An 18,960-nucleotide genomic window follows, 5' to 3' on the forward strand; every position below is an offset into this window, starting at 1 on the left:
ACAAAATGGCGGCTATCACAGAGCTCCGTCACGTCACAGCTGCCATACAAGAGCCATTCAAAGGTACAGTTACATTTCCTGAGTCAAGTCAAGTTTCCGAGTCTAGTCTAGTTGCAGCTGTAATTCCTGAGTCAACTCAAGTTTCCAAGTCAAGTCAAGTTGCAGCTGTGTTTCCTGAGTCAAGTCAAGTTTCCTTGCCGAGCCAAGTTGCAGCCGTATTTCCTGAGTCAAGCAAGTTTACTGCTGCTGTTCCTGTGTCAAGTCAAGCTGGGGCTGTGTTTCCTGCATCAGGTCAAGTCAGAGCTGCTCTTCCTAAGGCAAGTCAAGCTAAAGCAGTTCTTCCTGTTTCAAATCAAGCCAGAACTGTAGTTCCTGTGTCGAGTCAAATTACAGCTGTCGCTTCTGTTTCAAGTCAAATTACAGCCACGCCAGAGCCACTGCACAAGATGGCTGCCATGCCAGAGCCACTGCACAAAATGGCCGCCGTCTCCAAGCCGCTCCACAATATGGCTGCCATTCCAGAACCTGTGGTCAGGGCCCGGACGCCACCTGTGGTCATGATGGCCCACGTGCTGGACACACCCCTAATGACAGTACGGGCAGCTAAAGTGGCGCTCCTTGTCGCGGCGGCTACCCCTGAGTCAAGTCAAGACACAGAGTCAAGTCAAGCCAAAGCTGTCGTTCTCCATGAGTCAAGCCAAGTCACAGCTGTTCCCCACGAGTCAAGTCACGTTATAACTGTTGTTCCTGAGTCAAGTCACGTTACAGCTGTTGTTCCTGAGTCAAGCCATGTTGTTCCTGAGTCAAGTCAGGCTACAGCTCAAGCTTCCAAGTCCAGTCAAGCTTCCAAGTCCAGTCAAGCTTCCGCCATCATCCCTGAGCCCGAGTCTGCACTGCTCAAGAGGGCCGCCACGCCAGTGCTTGACGCAAAGATTACCACTAACGCCACGTCAGCCCAGCCAGCGCCTGCTAACGCCACGTCAGCCCAGCCAGCGCCTGCTAACGCCACGTCAGCCCAGCCAGCGCCTGCTAACGCCCCGTCAGCCCAGCCAGCGCCTGCTAACGTCACGTCAGCCAGGCCACAACCGGTCAAGGTCATGTCTGCCTCTTCTGAACCTGCACCAGCTGCTGTTTCTACTAAGTCAAGTCAAGTCACAGCCAAGTCAAGTCATGTTCCAGCTGTTCCTACCAAGTCAAGTCACGTCACAGCCGTTCAAACCAAGCCAAGCAAGGTCACAGCCGTGGCTCCCGGGTCAAGCAAGGTCACAGTCGTGGTTCCTGAGTCAAGTAAAGTCAATGATCTTCACAAGCCAGTTCAAGCCACCGCTGGTCTTCACGTATCAAATCAAGTCACCGCTGATCTCCAAGAGTCAAAGTCCAGTCACGTCCCGCCTGACGGCCCAGAGTCCAGTCACGTCCCGCCTGACGGCCCAGAGTCCAGTCGCGTCCCGCCTGACGGCCCAGAGTCCAGTCGCGTCCCGCCTGACGGCCCAGAGTCCAGTCGCGCCCCGCCTGACGGCCCAGAGTCCAGTCGCGTCTCGTTTGACCGCCCAGAGCCTTGTCACATCATGTCTGCCAGTGTGATGGCAACCGCAATCCTCAGCATCTGGGCCGCAAGCTACGCTCCAGAGAACTTGACGACGACTCCAGAAGTCCTACCCGTCGTCAAGTCTGTGCCAGAGGTCTCGTCTGACCTCCCTGAGCCTTGTCACGTCATGTCTCCTAGCGTGTTGGCAATCGCCATTCTCAGTGTGTGGGCTGCACACTCAGCTCCAGAGGTCTCATCTGTTCGCCAGCCAACTCCAGAGCTCCCGTCTGATCTCAAGTTTGCTTCGGAGGCCCTGTCTGACCACGAGACAGACCCAGAGGCCTCACCAGTTGGAGAAGCCGCGCCAATGCCTCCTGAGGTGTCAGCTTCGGCTGTAGATCCTCCTAGGGAGGCGGCGTTCTACCTCAAACTCTCTGCTTCTCCCCTTATTCTGTCTGCCTCCTCTGTCTCTACTGTTCCTAGGTCCCAGGCCATAACGCGGTTTCCTGCTCCAGAGGTCCCGTCTGGTCCCAAGTCTGCTCCAGAGGTCCCGTCTGGTCCCAAGTCTGCTCCAGAGGTCCCGTCTGGTCCCAAGTCTGCTCCAGAGGTCCCGTCTGGTCCCAAGTCTGCTCCAGAGGTCCCGTCTGACCTCAAGTCCGCCCCTGAGGCCTTCCCCGTAGGAGAAGCTGCGCCAATGCCTCCAGAGGTGCCAGCGTCAGCTGTGGAACCTCTTATGGAGGGGGCGTTCACCTCAATACTCTCTGCTTCTCCCCTTCTTCTGTCTGCCTCCTCTGTCCCTGTTCTCCCCAGGTCCCAGTCCATGACAGAGCCACCTGTTCCGCCCCGGAGAGCTGCGGCACCTCCTGTTCCGCCCGGAGAGCTGCGGTACCTCCTGCTCCGCCCGGGGACTGCTGCGCCTTCTTCCCCTGTTCTGTCTGCCTCCTCTGTCCCTGCTTTCCCCAGGTCCCGGATTGTGACGCGGGTTCCGGCTCTGCCTTGGAGGGCTCCTGCGCCTCCTGCTCCTCCTCCAGTTCCGCCCTGGAGGAGTCCTGCTCCGCCTCCAGTTCCGCCCTGGAGGAGTCCTGCTCCGCCTCCAGTTCCGCCCTGGAGGAGTCCTGCAGTTCCGCCCTGGAGGAGTCCTGCTCCGCCCGGACGTCTACTCTGCCTCCTGCTCCGCCCCGGAGCACTGCTCCACCTCCAGCTCCGCCCTGGAGGACGCCAGTGCCCCATGCTCCGCCTCCGGCTCCTGCCTGGAGGGCTCCCAAGCCTCCCGCTCCACCCCCGGCTCCACCCTGGAGGGCCTTTGCCCAGCCAGTGCTGCCTCAGTCTCCTGGCCCCCCACCGCTCCCCTGGACTGTTTTTCTGTTGTTTCTGTTGGAGCGTCTGGAAGCCGCTCCTTGGGGGGGGGCTATGTCACGAATCTGGTCGGTGCTCCACGGACTACCCACCACCAGATGTCTCTCTCACCTCTTTTTACTCCCTGGCCGTTACGTGGCATCCTGGACTGCATCTCCCATCCACCACCGCGCTGATTACGTCAGCCCCCATGACTAATCAGGCGCCCCATAAAACCCCGGACTTCCTTGTACCGATCGCGGTTTGTTGAGTGTTTAGTGATTATTTCCTAGTGTTCCAAGTGTTTCCTAGTTTCTTCGTTCCCTTCTGACCTTCGCTCTTGTTTTTGGACTACTCTCTCTCGGATCGCCCCTCTCGGATATTGTTCGCCCCTCGTTGGACTCACGCCTGCCTTACTGACTCCCTTTGTGTTTCGTCTTCATCATTCCTGATTGTACCTGTGATTACCCTGCCTGCCTGACCATGTATCTGCCTCGTCCATTAATAAAAAGCATGCATATGGATCCGCTCGCCTCTCGTCACTCTCTCATCGTTACAACTGCACTTTTTAAGTTATATTTTTGCATATTTTAGCTATTAGTATTTTTTTTTAATTCACTATTTATTTTATACTTTTGCCCTGAATTACTGAGATGTGGACGTGAAACAAAATTACTTTTTAATGTGGAGCATAGAAGTGACAAATTAAAGGAAATCTGAATCAAGACACAGAAAAAGTGATAGAGACAGAGACAAGGTAGAGACAAAGTGTAGCTGTAACTTTCTGCCACTGATGACAACCACAATGACAACAGTTTAACATTAATATTTGCTAATCCCAACAATATAAAGTGTTATATCATTTTAACAACAGTTGAACTTGCTTGTTAGGGATTTGATACTTACATGTTGGAAGTTATTTCTCTCCAGTGTAAATATGGTGGTCCGTGAATCCTTACCTACAGTCAGCCAGCATTCACTCTGAAATGCACACAAAACCAAGAAACAATCATTGTAAGAAAGTCCAACTGTGGTGTAAGTGCAACAAGAAGTGGGCCCCATGCGGATTTGTCTCATCTGTTGACATGACACCCACTCTTCATAACCTCAGGAAGACCGAGAGCTTTTTATCCATCCCAGTGGACCCACCCATGAAATGTTCATTTGCAAATCATCCCTTTTACAGTTTGAATAGCTTTGATGTTTGATAGCTCCCTCTCTCTTTTTCCACCAGCATCTCGTTCTCTTCCTTGAGACGTTCCCATGTGGGCGTAACAGCATCAGCCTCCTCTCAAAGTCTTTTCTCGTATTGACTCTATCATTTCCTAAAACCATCTCTCTTTTTGCTCTCTCTCTATCTCTCTCTCCGTTTCTCATTTCCCCTCAATTCCATTTATTTCATTTGCAGTTTTAACAAGCTTGCTTACGTGCCCCACGATCCAAGTAATTTATGGAGATAGCGGTGCTGGCAAAGCCCCTAGTGATCTGGAGTCCCACTGATGTGGTAAACGTGCTCCATGGCTGTCAGAACTTGAATGAGAGCTATAAGAGGACTGGGATAGGGGACCAGCAGGTGAGACAGATGCGTCAGTGTGTGTGTTATGAACTGGAGACAGGGGAGGGACGGTGTGCTGAAGTAGAATGAAACAATGCATGAAACTCAACTTCACATATGCATTTTGTTCTTATTAAATACAACACAAAACATGATTTGTCTAAAATAGCAATAGACATAGTGGTGAGAAAATAAAAGTCCATTAAAATACACTGAGGTTATGAAAGGTTCATTTTAATTACATTTGTTCTCATATGCATTGCTTGTTTCTTACATTTCTTAACCTGTAAATAATATTTCCATGTATTATTCAGATTACATATAGCTGATATTCACTTTACGAAGGGAAAAAAGCAAATATGAAAATTAAAAATTATGTTTTATCTTGTTAAAATCATACTTTATGCTAATAAAGACAACATTTTCTTTCTAATCAAGATTAAAGCCAATTAAAACCCAAAGGGTATGCTTCAGTTCAACATTTTCTCATTTCTAAATCTTACTTTTATTTATAAGAAATTAGAGGAAAAAATTAGAATGGTTATGAATTGGATAGTCTGTGGAATGAGGTGTGCAAGCATTTGCATGCTGAGAATCATATTAATAATCCAAACCTCAGCCCTAGAGTGAACTGTAACATCTTGAGAAAGAAATTTGCTAGTTAGCTGGCTAACATTAGGAAAATTAATTGGTGTCTTACTGTTAGCTGCAGAGAGCTATGGAGAAAAAAAAAATGTTAGTAGGCAACAAGTTGGCAACAGAGGTTTTCTCATAAAAAGCATAACAGTGAATAAATGTAAGCAATGTGATTCTAACTAAGGGAAACTTATTAGACTGTTTCACTAATCAATGGGACTTCAGAATTAATGATCTAAAGCAGCGGTGTTCAATTAAACTTCCAAGAGGTTCAGTTTCTAAATTTCCTTAGGTCAAAACACTCGTATCTCACACTGTTTCAGTAGTCAGTTGCATGTCTATGAAATGAAATAAGCAATGTGCATTTCAGGAATATTTATTGAAGAAATTACATTTGATTATAGCAAATATTCATTGATTTCTGCCTCAGGGGACCACAGGTAATAATAAATCTGAATCATACTTAAATTCAGACCAACAAATCAATTGTGAGTGTGATTAATTTTATTCAGCAGTTCAATAAAAAATAAATGAAGTTCTAAACACAAGTTTGGGAGGAGCCTTATCATCCAGTCCTTTCAATCATCACATTAAATGAGGTTTCCACAGTGTGTGAGCTGAGTCTCCAACCCGATCTCACTGCTATTTTGTCCATGTTTTTCTAGATGGCCCATTTGTATGAATTTGTATGTTTTGGGAAAAACTGTACGCATTTTACGTTTTGGCAAATTCGTATGAATTTGTACAAATAACCACCCATCTAATCCTACTTCTCACAGAAATCATACAAAATTGGTTGAGTGAGGTTGTACTAATTCATGCGAATTAACCACTTTGTAAAATACGTAAAAAATTAGTCGTGAGACAGCAGTGGAGTCTCGGGAAAAGCCCTCCTTCGAGGACAGCAAACCAAATACGTTTAACATTATTATTAATCAAAAATAAATGGGCATGTGAACTTGTAAAGGCAGTATTTGGACACAGTGGGTCTCATTTATCAATCTAACGTAGAAACGAACACAGTTCACGCGTGATTTATGAAACATTCGTATGCCGCCAATCCTGTCGTACGAAAGATCTTTGTTGATATAAAACAATCGTCATATGAATATCATGCTCCTAAAAACACCCTGGTTTAGAAGCCTTGCCCCTAGAGTTTTTACGACCAGGAGAAACATAACTCGGCCCAAAAGAGGAAATAATCTCATGAAAAAGAAATTGATTACTCTAAAAATACCCTTTAACCTTATAATTGCAAACAATGCCATTAATTTATATGCATATTAAATACCAGTAAATATAGCAAAACATTTACAAACAATATAAACACTATATAGCCTATTTAGTTCTCGTAATCCACAACAAACCCTTTAAATGTAATGGTATTACAGAACAAGAATGAAAAATTAGTAGCTACAAAATTTTATATTAAACTATAAAGTAAAACACAAATTAGGCTATAGTGGCATTCATTATAAACAGAATACAAATGTCAAGCTAATTTATTAAAGCAAAACTAAACGCATTGGATTCAGAAGCCTCTCTCATTCGACATCCAAATGTTTTCATTTTTTGCCACGTAACATTTGGTTTCTAAACTATTATCTGTGATGTAAACAAATCTTTGTAATTCGCTTGTGTTTCAATATCCACGTAAAACATATCCTTCACATGCGCAAAAATGTTTATTTCTGCGCTGCACTCTGATTTTACAGTGGACCTTTTACATTGAGCAGTGTAACATTTATGTTCGGTTGACTGCTTTTTTGCAGATTAATGGCTGGAATGTCAAGTTAGCAACACTAAAATGTTGTGTGTGTATGCGTGAGGTGCCTAGGCGATCGGTTGCATTTAATGAAATATAGATATAAAGAAAACAAATCAAATGCATTACGAGTGTCACTAAAACAAAAAGCGGCCTATACTTGTTGCATGTTTTTTTTCCTTTTATTAATCTGTTGATTATTTAAGAGAAACACATTTCATGTAGCCCCATTTATTATAATAGGCATGCTAATAATAATAATATTAATTTCTAATAACTAATAATAATAATTTCAGTTTTTCTCTTCACAGAATCGCGGCAAATGCATGATACAACGATCTGTGAATGCTCATGGTTTTGGTTTCCTCATATGCGCATATAAAGCTAAAACCCCAAAAGAAAAAAAAAAAATAATAAAAACTTCATTTGTCGGTCAGGAAAATAATCTAAATGAACAAAATGCTGTCATTATACAATTCTCCACAATTTTGTATTTCATGCAAATCCAGGCTAACTCAAAAACTTGCGTACGTGAGCTCAGACCTGATGTAAGATTTGATCGTAGCCACCGCTCACATCCATATAATAATAAACATAATAAATTCCAAGTTTTGCGTAGAAACGACCGTACACCTAATTTTCTGTCATATGTTCGTTTCATAAATGAGGCCCAATATTCCCAGTTTGTGTATTTTTCTTATGCTTCCAAACAATTCCAAAACACAAGCTGAGCATCTCAAAAAATATTTTTCATTCTTGAGTACATGCTTTCGAACAAATTGGTTGAATGAATGATTCTGCGACTCACTCATAAAGACAGTCACTTCTTGTGTTCCTGACTGAATAAATGTTTTACTTGAACTGGTTAAATAATTAAATGACTCATTAATAAAGTCACTTGTCACTAACTGCAAGCATAATGATGTAACTTTCAGAAAGAGTCACTGAAATTCTTATTATTTATGAGCAGTACGAACAGAACCACTGTGGGCTCAGGAAGTGGGCTACAGTCTACTTATTGTGTGCTGAAATGCATAAAAAGTAGCTTAAACTTATTTCTACAAAGAGTTTGGTAAATTGTTTTGTTTGTTTCTAAGGTATTGCTTGGAAACAAACTAAGTACTTCGATATTCATGACAAGTGGGCATCTGTTGGTTTGGTTCCCGACTGTGTATATAGAGTAGCTGGCACGTGTATGTATTGTCACATTAACACAGCAGGTGTTCTGTAAAAACCTGTATAATGCTTGTCACACTCCACGGCCTCATTGCCAAAACTCAGCGAGTTAAAGGAAAAAACAAAAACAAACTTGCAAACTGAAACATAGCAAAAATTCTCCTCTCATTCAGAGAGGTAATTCTGTAAGTTGATGCCTGAAAATGTTTTATTCAAGAGTTTGCCTGCTTGGTTAGCAGAAACTGTATGGAAAGTGGCTTGGAATCCCTGTGGTGAAGCAGTCAGAGTGATGCACCGTTGTTCTAGAATAATATGTCGTTGCAATAAGCACTGGCTTAAAAAGAAACAAAAATGCCCTTCCTTTTTCTTGCTAAACAACTAAAATATCCACCATAATTATAAACTTCTGAAATTGGTTTGATGGCGCCAATGCAATGGTTTGTCTGTATAGCCCTCTTGAGTATAGTGACTAGTGCATTCGTCTGTCAGAACCATAACATATTTGATGCTGAGCAGAGAAAAACTGTGGTGTAAACTGCCAATTTGGCCAGCACTATTAAAGTTTTCTGCTTCTGCTTCTTTTCCTCTTCTTTATTCCCATGGACACTTGTGAAGCCAGAAAACAAGGACTGTTTATTTGCATATGAATTGATGTGATAAATTTGCTTCTATTGATCAAATGGCCCAGGTCCTGCCCCATGTCCTTCGTAAACAAAAAATTGTTTAGCTTGTGCCAATACATGGGCAGGAATCAGTGTATTGAGGGAGGTGACATGACTCAGATGGAAGCTGTGTGAAACAAAACAACAGTTGGCAGGTGACTGATGCTGATGTGACCGCTTGACAAGAGATCTATACCTCATGCTGCGAGAACAAACATCTCTGCATTGGATAAAATCAGCTGTGGGATTTACACAATTAGGTGCACACTGACAAAATAATCATAGCAGAGAAAGAGAGTGTGCAGTCAGCAACAGAAAAAAAAAAAAAAAAAAAAAACGGTACAAATGGAAATTTCACTACCACACATTAGGTTGAAAAGCTAAATTAGCCCTTCAGGTTAGCAGGTTTCCCACTCACTTTAACAACAACAACGTCATGGCACTTATGGAATGGGAGAGCAGCCCGGACACACAGTCCCAGCGGGTACTGAAAATCTGTCTGGTTTATTATTGGTCCCTAATAGTTCAATTGTAACATTAAAGTTTGTAGAATAATTATACTCTTCAAAATAAAGGTTCTGAAAGTTTTTGGGAGGGTCAGTGATGCCATAGAAGAAACATTTTGGGTTACTCAAAGAACTTTACAGTAAACAATTCTTAAAAGAACCATTTATATTTCTTAGTGTGAAGAACATTTTAAACTTCTAAAGAACCTGTTTCCACTTGAACATTCATGGAAAATTTCCATTGAACAAAAGGTTCTTCCAACAAAAGGTTGTTCCAAACCTTTAAAACCTTTGTTCATCTTCAAAACATAAATTAAGATATTTTTTGTGAATTTTGACAGTTTTCTGAACCTGGATAGACGGCAACGCAAGAATAGTTCTTGTGCACAAAGAAGAGGGAACTTTATTCAACACAGGTTGACGCATACATCATGCTACTCTTGTGAATGTGCGTCAAAGACTGACACGGAAAATAAATTGAAAAAAGCTGTTATTTTTTTCCTTTGTGCACAAAAAGTATCCTTGTAGCTTCATAAAATTACGATTGAACCACTGATGTCACATGGACTTTTTTATCAATGTTCTTGCTACCTTTCTGGGCCTTGAACGTTGTAGTTGCGTTAATTCAATGCAGGGTCAGAAAGCTCTTGGATTTCATCAAAAAAATCGATGAATGAAAGTCTTACAGGTTTGGAACAACATGAGAGTGAGTTACTAATAACAGAATTTTCATGTTTGGGTGAACTGTCCCTTTAAAAGTTCTTCATGGAATTACAATGAAGAACCTTTATTTTTGTACATTTGTTTAGCACAGTCGTTCTCAAACTTTGTACCATCTTTGATCAAAGATGCAAAGTTGACTGCGAGAGCACAGCACAGACTGCTTAGTGATATTCAGAAGAACTCTAGAGTGTTAGGTAAAGACTCAGAAATCTTTTGGCATCTCTGTTGACATGGCTTTGGCTTGACCTCAAGAGAACAATTTTTGCTAGACATATCAAGATAAATGCTGAATTAAAACAGCTTTGTGTAGAACAGTTGTGTACAATTCCTCAGGTCTGATCCTCAATTATAAGAAATGTTTGGTGGAAGTTATTACTGCCAAAGGAGGGCCAACCGGTTAGTAAACATATCCAAGCGCTTGTGAAAAGATGTGAAAGATGATCTATTGTTGAAGACAATTGTTATCTTACCTCTAAGAGTTCTCCTAAATAGCAGTAAAAGATTTCACATAAAACTTATTCACAAAGCTGCTGAGACAAACTTTTACTAAGGACTAGAGGGAAGTCTTAAACTAAGAGTAAGGGTGGGGTTGACTTCGTTGCTATGAATGATGTTAGCATGCGTACTAACTATGCACACAATGATTGGCTGATAGGGGATGGGCCTCTGTTCGAGATTTATTCATAGAAATATCGTAGAACGTGATATTATGTTGTCATATTAAAGAAAAAAAGCTTTAGAAATAAAAATGTTGCACATTCAAATAAAGATTTTAAAATGCAGGCTAAGTGTCGCTAATTAAACAAGTATATGTTCAGCTAACTGTCAGCCTCTTACATGTGTGCTTCTTGTACACAATTAGCGCATATGCATATAAACAGCTTTTAATTAACGGAATAGAATAATCATGGCTGATAGTAAGAAATGCAAGTGTAAAAGAAAACCAAACTGGACATAAGAACAGCTTCTTGCTCAACTTAATGAAAACAAGGATATAATCAAAGGAATATTTGGAGATGTGTGGGAAAATGTGTACAAATAAATGCAGCGCATTTCTAAAATGTTTACATTCCGAGGCAGATTGCTGGCAACAGCCAGCCAAAAAAAAAAAAAAAAAAAACAATTAAAAACCATCACAGATTTTTTTTTCACTGTTTATAATTGGAATTTCACTGGTTTTAATGGGAACTGAAATGGTGGCTGTTGGTCTCTACTGGTAATTGGTCGCTACATTCTATTGGTGGCTTGTTAAAACTGCTAAATCCTAATGGAATATGTCCCAAAACACACATTATTATTTTTTTTTTATTTAATTTTTTAATAACTTTCAGAGCAAAAATTTACAGATAATGTACTTACACGTTGTCATCCAAGATGTACGTCTTACTTTCTGCAGCTGTAAAGAAATTGTTTTTTGAGGAAAACATTTCAGAATCTCCATATAGTGGACTTCCATGAGTTTGAATGTCCAAAATGTAGTTTCAGTGCAGCTTCAAAGGGCTCTAATCGGTCCCAGCCGAGGAATAAGGGTCTTATCTAGCGAAACTGTCGCTCCTTTTCTAAAAAAAATTAAAAAAATGTAGATACTTTTTCACCTCAAATGCTCATCTTGTCTAGCTCTGCGACACGCATGCATACTCTGCGTAATCCGGGTCAATTCAGTTAGGGTAGGTTGAAAAACTGCCATCTCATTTTCTCCTCCAACTTCAAAATCGTCCTGTATCACTGTTTTATCTTATTTGTAAAGGGTTTTGCATGTTCACTTTGTAAACACTGGGTCGGTACTTGGAGAAAATGAGATGGGAGTTTTTCGACATAGCCCAGCTGTACTGACCCGGATTACACAGAGTATGCATGTGCATGGAAGATAGACAAGACAAGCATTTGAGGTTAAAAAGTTTACCTTTTTTTTTTTTTGAAAAAGATCTTTAAAAATATAATCTAAGAAAAAGATCCCTAAATATAATAATCATTGTGCGAGGGACCCCCATTCTAATATATAAAAGACGTTTATATAGTTCCTTTTGTAAATACCCTGTAAAAAATGAATATTATAAGCAAGTTGGAATTGGAAAATATTTAGTTTCTGTTAAATTACATTATTCATGTTTTCTAAAACAATTATTTAGAAGTATTTCAAAGTAAAGTACAGTATTTATTTGTTTAGTTTGAATACCTATGGTTTAGAGCCCTTTGAAGCTGCATTTAAACTGCGTTTTGGAAGTTCAAACTCGCGGGCACCAAGGAAGTCCACTATATGGAGATAATTCCTGAAATGGTTTCCTCAGTAAACATAATTTCTTCACGATTGAAGAAAAAAAAGGCATGGATATCTTGGATGACAATAGGTTGAGTACATTATGTGTACATTTTTGTTCTGGAAGTGAACTACTCCTTTAATGGTTAAAAGTTGATAGTTTGTAATGTTTGTAATGGTATTTGTAGTGGAAACCATTAATATTTTTGTGAAGGTTTGTATTGTTTTTTCAGCAGGGAGAATATTTTGTGATTTGGTCTTAGTGACTTAGGAGTCCTCTTCACTACTCCTAACGCTTTGTGAAATACTCTTAGAGCAAAAATTTTGGAGTCCTAAATTTAGGATTGACAGATTTTCTTAAGATTTTCTTAAGTCGGCAAGTTATGAACTACTTTTAGCCCTAAGATGTTTTGTGAATACGGGCCCACATTTGATAACAATTTATGCAACAATCCAACTGTGTATTCTGCGTTTTAGCAAAACTAAAAAGTGCCATTGATCAAAACTTGAGAAATGCTCCAAACCTAGACAGTCTTTCACGATAAGCCATCTTCATCAGAACTTCATCCTAAACATGTAACCTTGAAGCATTTTAAATTTCAACTTCAGCAAAACTCTCAGTGTTGATTTCTGATGAGCTCTTTGGGTGGTGCCACCTGCTTGCAGCTCTCCAATTCCTGCTCATACAGCTAATTACAGTGAACTGACAGCATCTGTGTTCATTACCTACACCCCCCTGCTGAGCTAAAGACACGCTGTGACCCAATACACCGTGGGGCGTCCTCAGCCGGAGAATATATGCACCCCAAACAATGTGCTAGATGAGAAAAACTTAAAGTATAGCAGTGAACGATAATGAACGGGGTTGTGTTTACAATGTTTTTGTTGGATTTGGCATCAAGTACGTGAAAGCTGTTTTGAAAGATGTTGTGAGGACGGGAATCTGAGGGAGGGTGATGCTTTTCCTGTGTAATGACAGAGTGAGGACTGCGGCTGCAGGTGGTCACGTCCAATATTTACACAACACGTGATATCGTGAACATTTGTGTTTATATGTGTCTGTTTATGCATATGATAGTATGATGATGTATTGCACAGTCTTTTTTTTTACTAGACTCAGGATAAAGTTCATACTCATAAAACTGAAAGCTAAATTCTCAGATCTTTTTCTCTTGTTATTTTCAAAATTACACCATCATTGAGGGGAAACGGCTGCACTCGGAAAAATCACAGTGGCAGAATGTCTTTGTTACATTTTCTTGAATGGAGGAGTAATTTTGAAATTGAAGAAAGAAGATCTGAGAGTGTATGATTTTTATTTTCAGTTTCAATTTTTTTTTTTACAAACTTTATCCCCACTAACACCTACAATGTATGGCTTTATATAGCCAGTAATCAAAAGTTGTATGAAAGGTACACCCACTTCTTATTTAGAGCATGACACTATAAATGCTAACACTTTGGCGCATTATGAAGTACTTCATATTGATTGGTTTTGTGTGACAATTTTTCAGTTTTATTTATTTATTTTTTAACAATCAAGCTGAATAGCTCCCCTCACCTGTAAAAATGCTCACATTCACATAAAAACCTACTGTGCATTTGTACATTGCCTTAACACAAAACAAGCAGCAAAAAGTGTACATTGTTTACTTCCAAATGTCTAATGATGCCCCATGGGTCGAACACTATTTCAAAGCTGACATACATTGAGTTTGGTCCAAAGCTATCTTTGTGTGTGTGTGGGAGTGTATGTGGAGAAACATCTAAGACGTTTAGCATATAGCAGAAGTAAAAGGCCTGCAAACGTATGTGTTTATGAAGCATAAGGTGCTAATTTGTAACTGACATCTGACATCTTTTTCTTAATGTTGTTATTCTTGTGAAATTGTCTGTGTGTCTGTGTTTTGTCTTTCAGCTTCTTTTAATTAATCATTTCCAAAGGCTGGAAATAGGCATTTTAAATTCTGTGTTTAAGACTTATGAGAGGTCTTTAGATTAATTCTGTTCACAATTGAATAAAAATGAAGTGCGTGCTTGGCCAAGGCATATTTAATGACTCCTGTTATTGCGGAAATTACCTGGAGTTGAACTGAATTGCTCTCCCTATGCTAATGACACAAAGGGTGCGGGAAAGGGGAATTAAAGTAAATGTAAATCAATATGGTTGTTCAGTGACTGAGCGAGCCGTCGAGTAAAGAGTTAAGGCAAGCCTATGTTACACACTGTCTAAACACTCACTACTGCGGCACCAGTTGATGGCTTGATTTACATAACCTGTGATGAGCGGAAAAAAGATTCGAGGAGGGATGGATGAGGGAAATTAAGTAATTATCCTTTCAAGTGTAATTTCCAGAGTTGCTGGATATTAACCTATGCAAATTAATTCTCCCCAAAATCCCACTGAGAACCTCAGGTGATTCAGCTAATGGGAACTTGCTAGTCCTGGCTTGTGTTACTATGCATATATATATATATATATATATATATTACAGTCTATTCTGTCCGTCTATCTTTCTAAGTCTTCTTGTCCATGCAGACATTTGTCTAACAGTTACAGAGAGTTAATCCAGATTTCTGACAGGTTGGTTTGTATGATCAGTGCTGGTAGGATGAACATTGCAATGCTATTTTAAAGAACATAACCACTCTCACGCTTACTTTTATTTTTAAGAGCATTTAAGAGCATTTAGCAATTTAGTAGCACAGTCAAAAATTTTAGGAGCACCTTCAAATCAATAATCAAAATGATGATGATCAAAGATGAGCCTTTTCATTACAAGGTGATATATTACAAAGTTATTTACTGGGGGAATTTTTTGCCTTTGTAATGCCATTTTTCTAACTTTATTAAAGGAGAAGTCCACTTCCAGAACCAAAATTTACAGATAATGTGCTCACCCCCTTGTCATCCAAGATGTTCATGTTTTTCTTTCTTCAGTCGTAAAGAAATTATGTGTTTTGAGGAAAACATTTCAGCACTTCTATCATGCCCAGAGTTTGAACTGCTGCTTCAAATGATCCTAAATGCGGTTGTAAATGATCCCAGTTGAGGAATAAGGGTCTTATCTAACGAAACGATCGGATGTTTTCATAAAAATAATACAAGTTATACAAAATATATTTTTTTATGTCAAATGCTCGTCTTGTCTTACTTTGCCTGAACTTTTTTTTTTTCCGGTTCATGACAGTTAGGGTATGTTGAAAAACTCCCATCTCATGTTCTCCCTCAACTTCAAAATCGTCCTATATTGCTGTTTTACCTTTTTTGTTAAGGGTGTTTGATCTTCTTTGCATGTTCACTTTGCAAAGACTGGGTCAGTACTTCTGCAGCGATGTAGGATGATTTTGAAATGATTTTTGAAGTTGAGGGAGAAAATAAGATGGGAGTTTTTGGACATACCCTAACTGTCTTGAACCAGAATACACAGAGTTCAGGGAGAGCAAGACGAGATGAGTGTTTGAGATTAAAATGTATTTAAATGATTTTTTTTTTTAAATGAAAATAACCAATTGTTCGCTAGATAAGACCCTTCTTCCTCGGCTGGGATCGTTTACAACCGCATTTGGGATTGTTTGAAGCCACATTTAAACTGCATTTTGGAAGTTCAAACTCAGGGCACCATAGCAGTCCATTATATGGAGAAAAATCCTGAAATGTTTTCCTTTATGACTGAAGAAAGAAAGACACAAACATCTTGGATGACAGGGGGTGAGTACATTATCTGTAAATTATCGTTCTGGAAGTGGACTTCTCTTTTAAAAGTACGTTATCTTTTATGTCAAATAAAGGTGGCACAGAATAACTTGAAAGTGTATTTGTAGACATTTAATGAGGCTCAGAGGTGGCATGAGTGCAATTAAATTCATAATTCATGTTGAGATTGTTTTAAATAAAAAAATGTAAATAGTGAAATATGAAATTATTTATTTTAAATAACTGAAAAGATACTTTAAAAATCAAACTAAAACTGCCAGTATGTGGTGGCAAGTCATTGATTTTATCACTGAATCATTCATTCATTTGATTCGATCGAACGGCTGATTTCATCAGGAATGAAGCAAGGAATGAACGGGTTATTGATTTATTGACTACATAAATCAATAAATAAATAATAAATAATAAAAAAAAAAAAAAAAAAAAAAAATAAATAAATAAATTTAAAACACACCTTCATTCCTAAACTAAACACCGCTGTGTTTGAATGGAAATGCACAGCGGCTCAGCTGTTACTCTGTTTCAAACTATTTTTGTTGAAGAAACGGAGAAAAATCAGGCAATACTGTTTTAGTCAGCAATGTAAGTCACTTAATATTAACTTCTTGTAAATTGAACTGTTGTATTAAACCAATATCACATTTACAAACTCCCTCAATAATCATTAAAAGCTGTCACTCATCTTTGAAGTGTTCATCTCACAAAGTTCCATTTTAATCAACGAAGCTCCCTACAATGCACAGTGAATCTCTTATTTATACCCTGTCTACACTTCATTTATGAAAAGATTCATGAGATATGTCTGTGATTTAAAACAAACAAACAAACAAAAAAAAAACTTTCTGAATTACAGAATTTTTGTCAGTCTTATATTGACAGCAATTTGAGATTATTCTGCGCAAATCTGTGAAGAACCACATTTTCAGGCTTAAAAGCAATGCCATAAAATTGCCCCCTACCAGGTAGAAAAAAGGAATTAAAAAGTTAAAAAACAGAACAGAAAGACATTAAATGGAATGACAACACAAAGTGTCAAACACATTGATATATAAACTCTTTAAAATGCTTTTAAAAAATATATATATATAAAGTCACCTTTGTGGAAAACATCAGAAATGAAAGCAATCTTTATCCTTTTGAAATGTAAATGTGTCTAGATCTGCTGTGCACCTTTGAAGAATCGTGTTATTAAAATCCAGTATCTGAGTGTGGCTTCTGTTGATACCAACTTTACAATCTTAAATGATTTTTGACTTTTGACTACTTCCTCCACTATACGATTTCTATATCTTTTAGTTTTTATCCAATTTGAGGTTGAAAGGTCACTATTATACCTTTTTTAACCAGATAAAAGCCCACAACTTTTGTGAAAGCACTGATTTTTAACTTCTGCTATCTGCTGTGTGAACCACCGTCTGAGACCAATCGATGCATGTTTGTCTTTTTTAACATTTATGCCCAATTACCAGATTCAGACTACTTAGAACTAAATGTTTTTTTTAATGCAGGATTTTTAACTTAATTCACAACAACTTATTTCTATGTAGAACCATCAGATGTACCATAGCATTTTATTACTTCAACAAAAATGGTGCTCAATAGAAACAATCATAGGGGCTTGTATTACTACAATAGTAGTAAATATATTTACTACAATGGCAAAATATCTTGAATCACTTTTATGCTTTTCTAAGGTCAAAAGGTCTTATGTGGGAAATATTTCCTTATGGGGGCCTTAGGGGCAAAAAGATCTTCAGGAAATACACTGTATGTTAATGTTGTTTTTAATCCTTTCCCCAACTGAAGAGTTTAAGAGAGAGTTAGAGATCCTTATTCAGAGGCTTAACAGGTTCTTTGTATGGCAGTGGTGCTATATAGCACCTTAACGACCCCAAAGAACCACTGAAGAACCGCTGAAGAACCAGACAGGGGCTTGACCGGTTCTTTATACACTAACGGTGCTATATAGCACCACAATCACACCAAAGAACCGCTGAGGCACCATTTTTTTTCTGTGTGTAGCAGTGTTAAAACATCAAGGACCATGCATTTTATTTAGCAATCTCAATTAACAGCTGTAGCTATGGCATTATTTTTTATAATTAATTTTTTTTATTTCTCTCACCTCTCTCCTGCAATATCCTCTACACCTTGAACTACCTATATTTGTTGTACTCAAGGGCTTTTCATTGCATGTTTTGTTTTACCTCGGGAGCGATGATAAGTTAACAAAAGTACTGATGCTAAACTCACCTCCCATAACTCTTTCTCACTGATATGAGTTAATTATCAGCTGTAATGCACTTAGTAAGAGCCATAGCTTTGGTCTAACTGTCTCGGGTGAGTGGTCAGGTGAGACACTTACCAGTTATACCTGGTATGAATGCATCTCCTCTGACCACTTGTTTTTTCTGCAATGAGAGGGTTTGTGATTTTGTGACTGCTTACAAGAAAAAAAGCATCTAAAAACTCTGAAACTGTTGCTCTCAGGTATTTGCTGCTTGAATTTTAATTCGATTTGTAACTTATATATTTAGTATATATGAAGCATAATGAAGCATTTAAAAGTTAACGACCAAACAGATGAAGAGTTCAGATGCAAGCCAGCTAAAAGCCATCTTGGTCAAAAATGAGATAATGATACTAAGTGAATGCTCCTGACACATAGTACACATCCATCAAATACTTTTACTTCAAACTCGCTAAATTCCAGCCTCATCCCAATCAGAAGTACCAGTACTTGCATAGAAACCTATACGAAGTATACAGAAAGAAAAGCCAATTTTAAAGAAATACGTCAGATGGATTTTTCAGATGGACCTGAAATAGTAGACCATCTGAGGACTTTTGGCATACTCTTTTCAGCATACTATGCTTTGGGACACGCTTATTGTAATCTCACACACTATTTGGGATGAATAGTGTGAACTTTGGGATGCAGGGATAATCTCTAGAACTGCCCTGAGAGTCACTTAATGAACATTTTTCCATTTTCTTTGAGAAAAACTATCCTCAGATTCACCTTTTTCTTCAGCGTGGAAGTAAGCCTACCCATCAAAATAAAAGTTTGGTTTAACTTAAAAAAATGGTGACAAAAAA

The 18,960-nt window shown here is 39.2% G+C and overlaps 1 protein-coding gene across 1 annotated transcript in view; it reads left to right on the plus strand.

Moving 5' to 3' along the window:
- The first annotated feature begins 468 nt into the window (after nucleotides 1-468).
- LOC127168780 (uncharacterized) overlaps nucleotides 469-18,960 on the plus strand; it is a 49,996-nt gene continuing 31,504 nt past the window's right edge. The window contains exons 1-2 of the mRNA XM_051115852.1: nucleotides 469-2,045; nucleotides 2,106-2,407. Coding sequence (XP_050971809.1) covers nucleotides 477-2,045; nucleotides 2,106-2,407 — 1,871 coding nt within the window. The 5' untranslated portion in view covers nucleotides 469-476. The remainder of the gene's footprint in view (nucleotides 2,046-2,105; nucleotides 2,408-18,960) is intronic.

Source organism: Labeo rohita, chromosome 7 (genome assembly GCF_022985175.1).
Source record: "Labeo rohita strain BAU-BD-2019 chromosome 7, IGBB_LRoh.1.0, whole genome shotgun sequence".
Taxonomy (NCBI): Eukaryota; Metazoa; Chordata; class Actinopteri; order Cypriniformes; family Cyprinidae; genus Labeo; species Labeo rohita.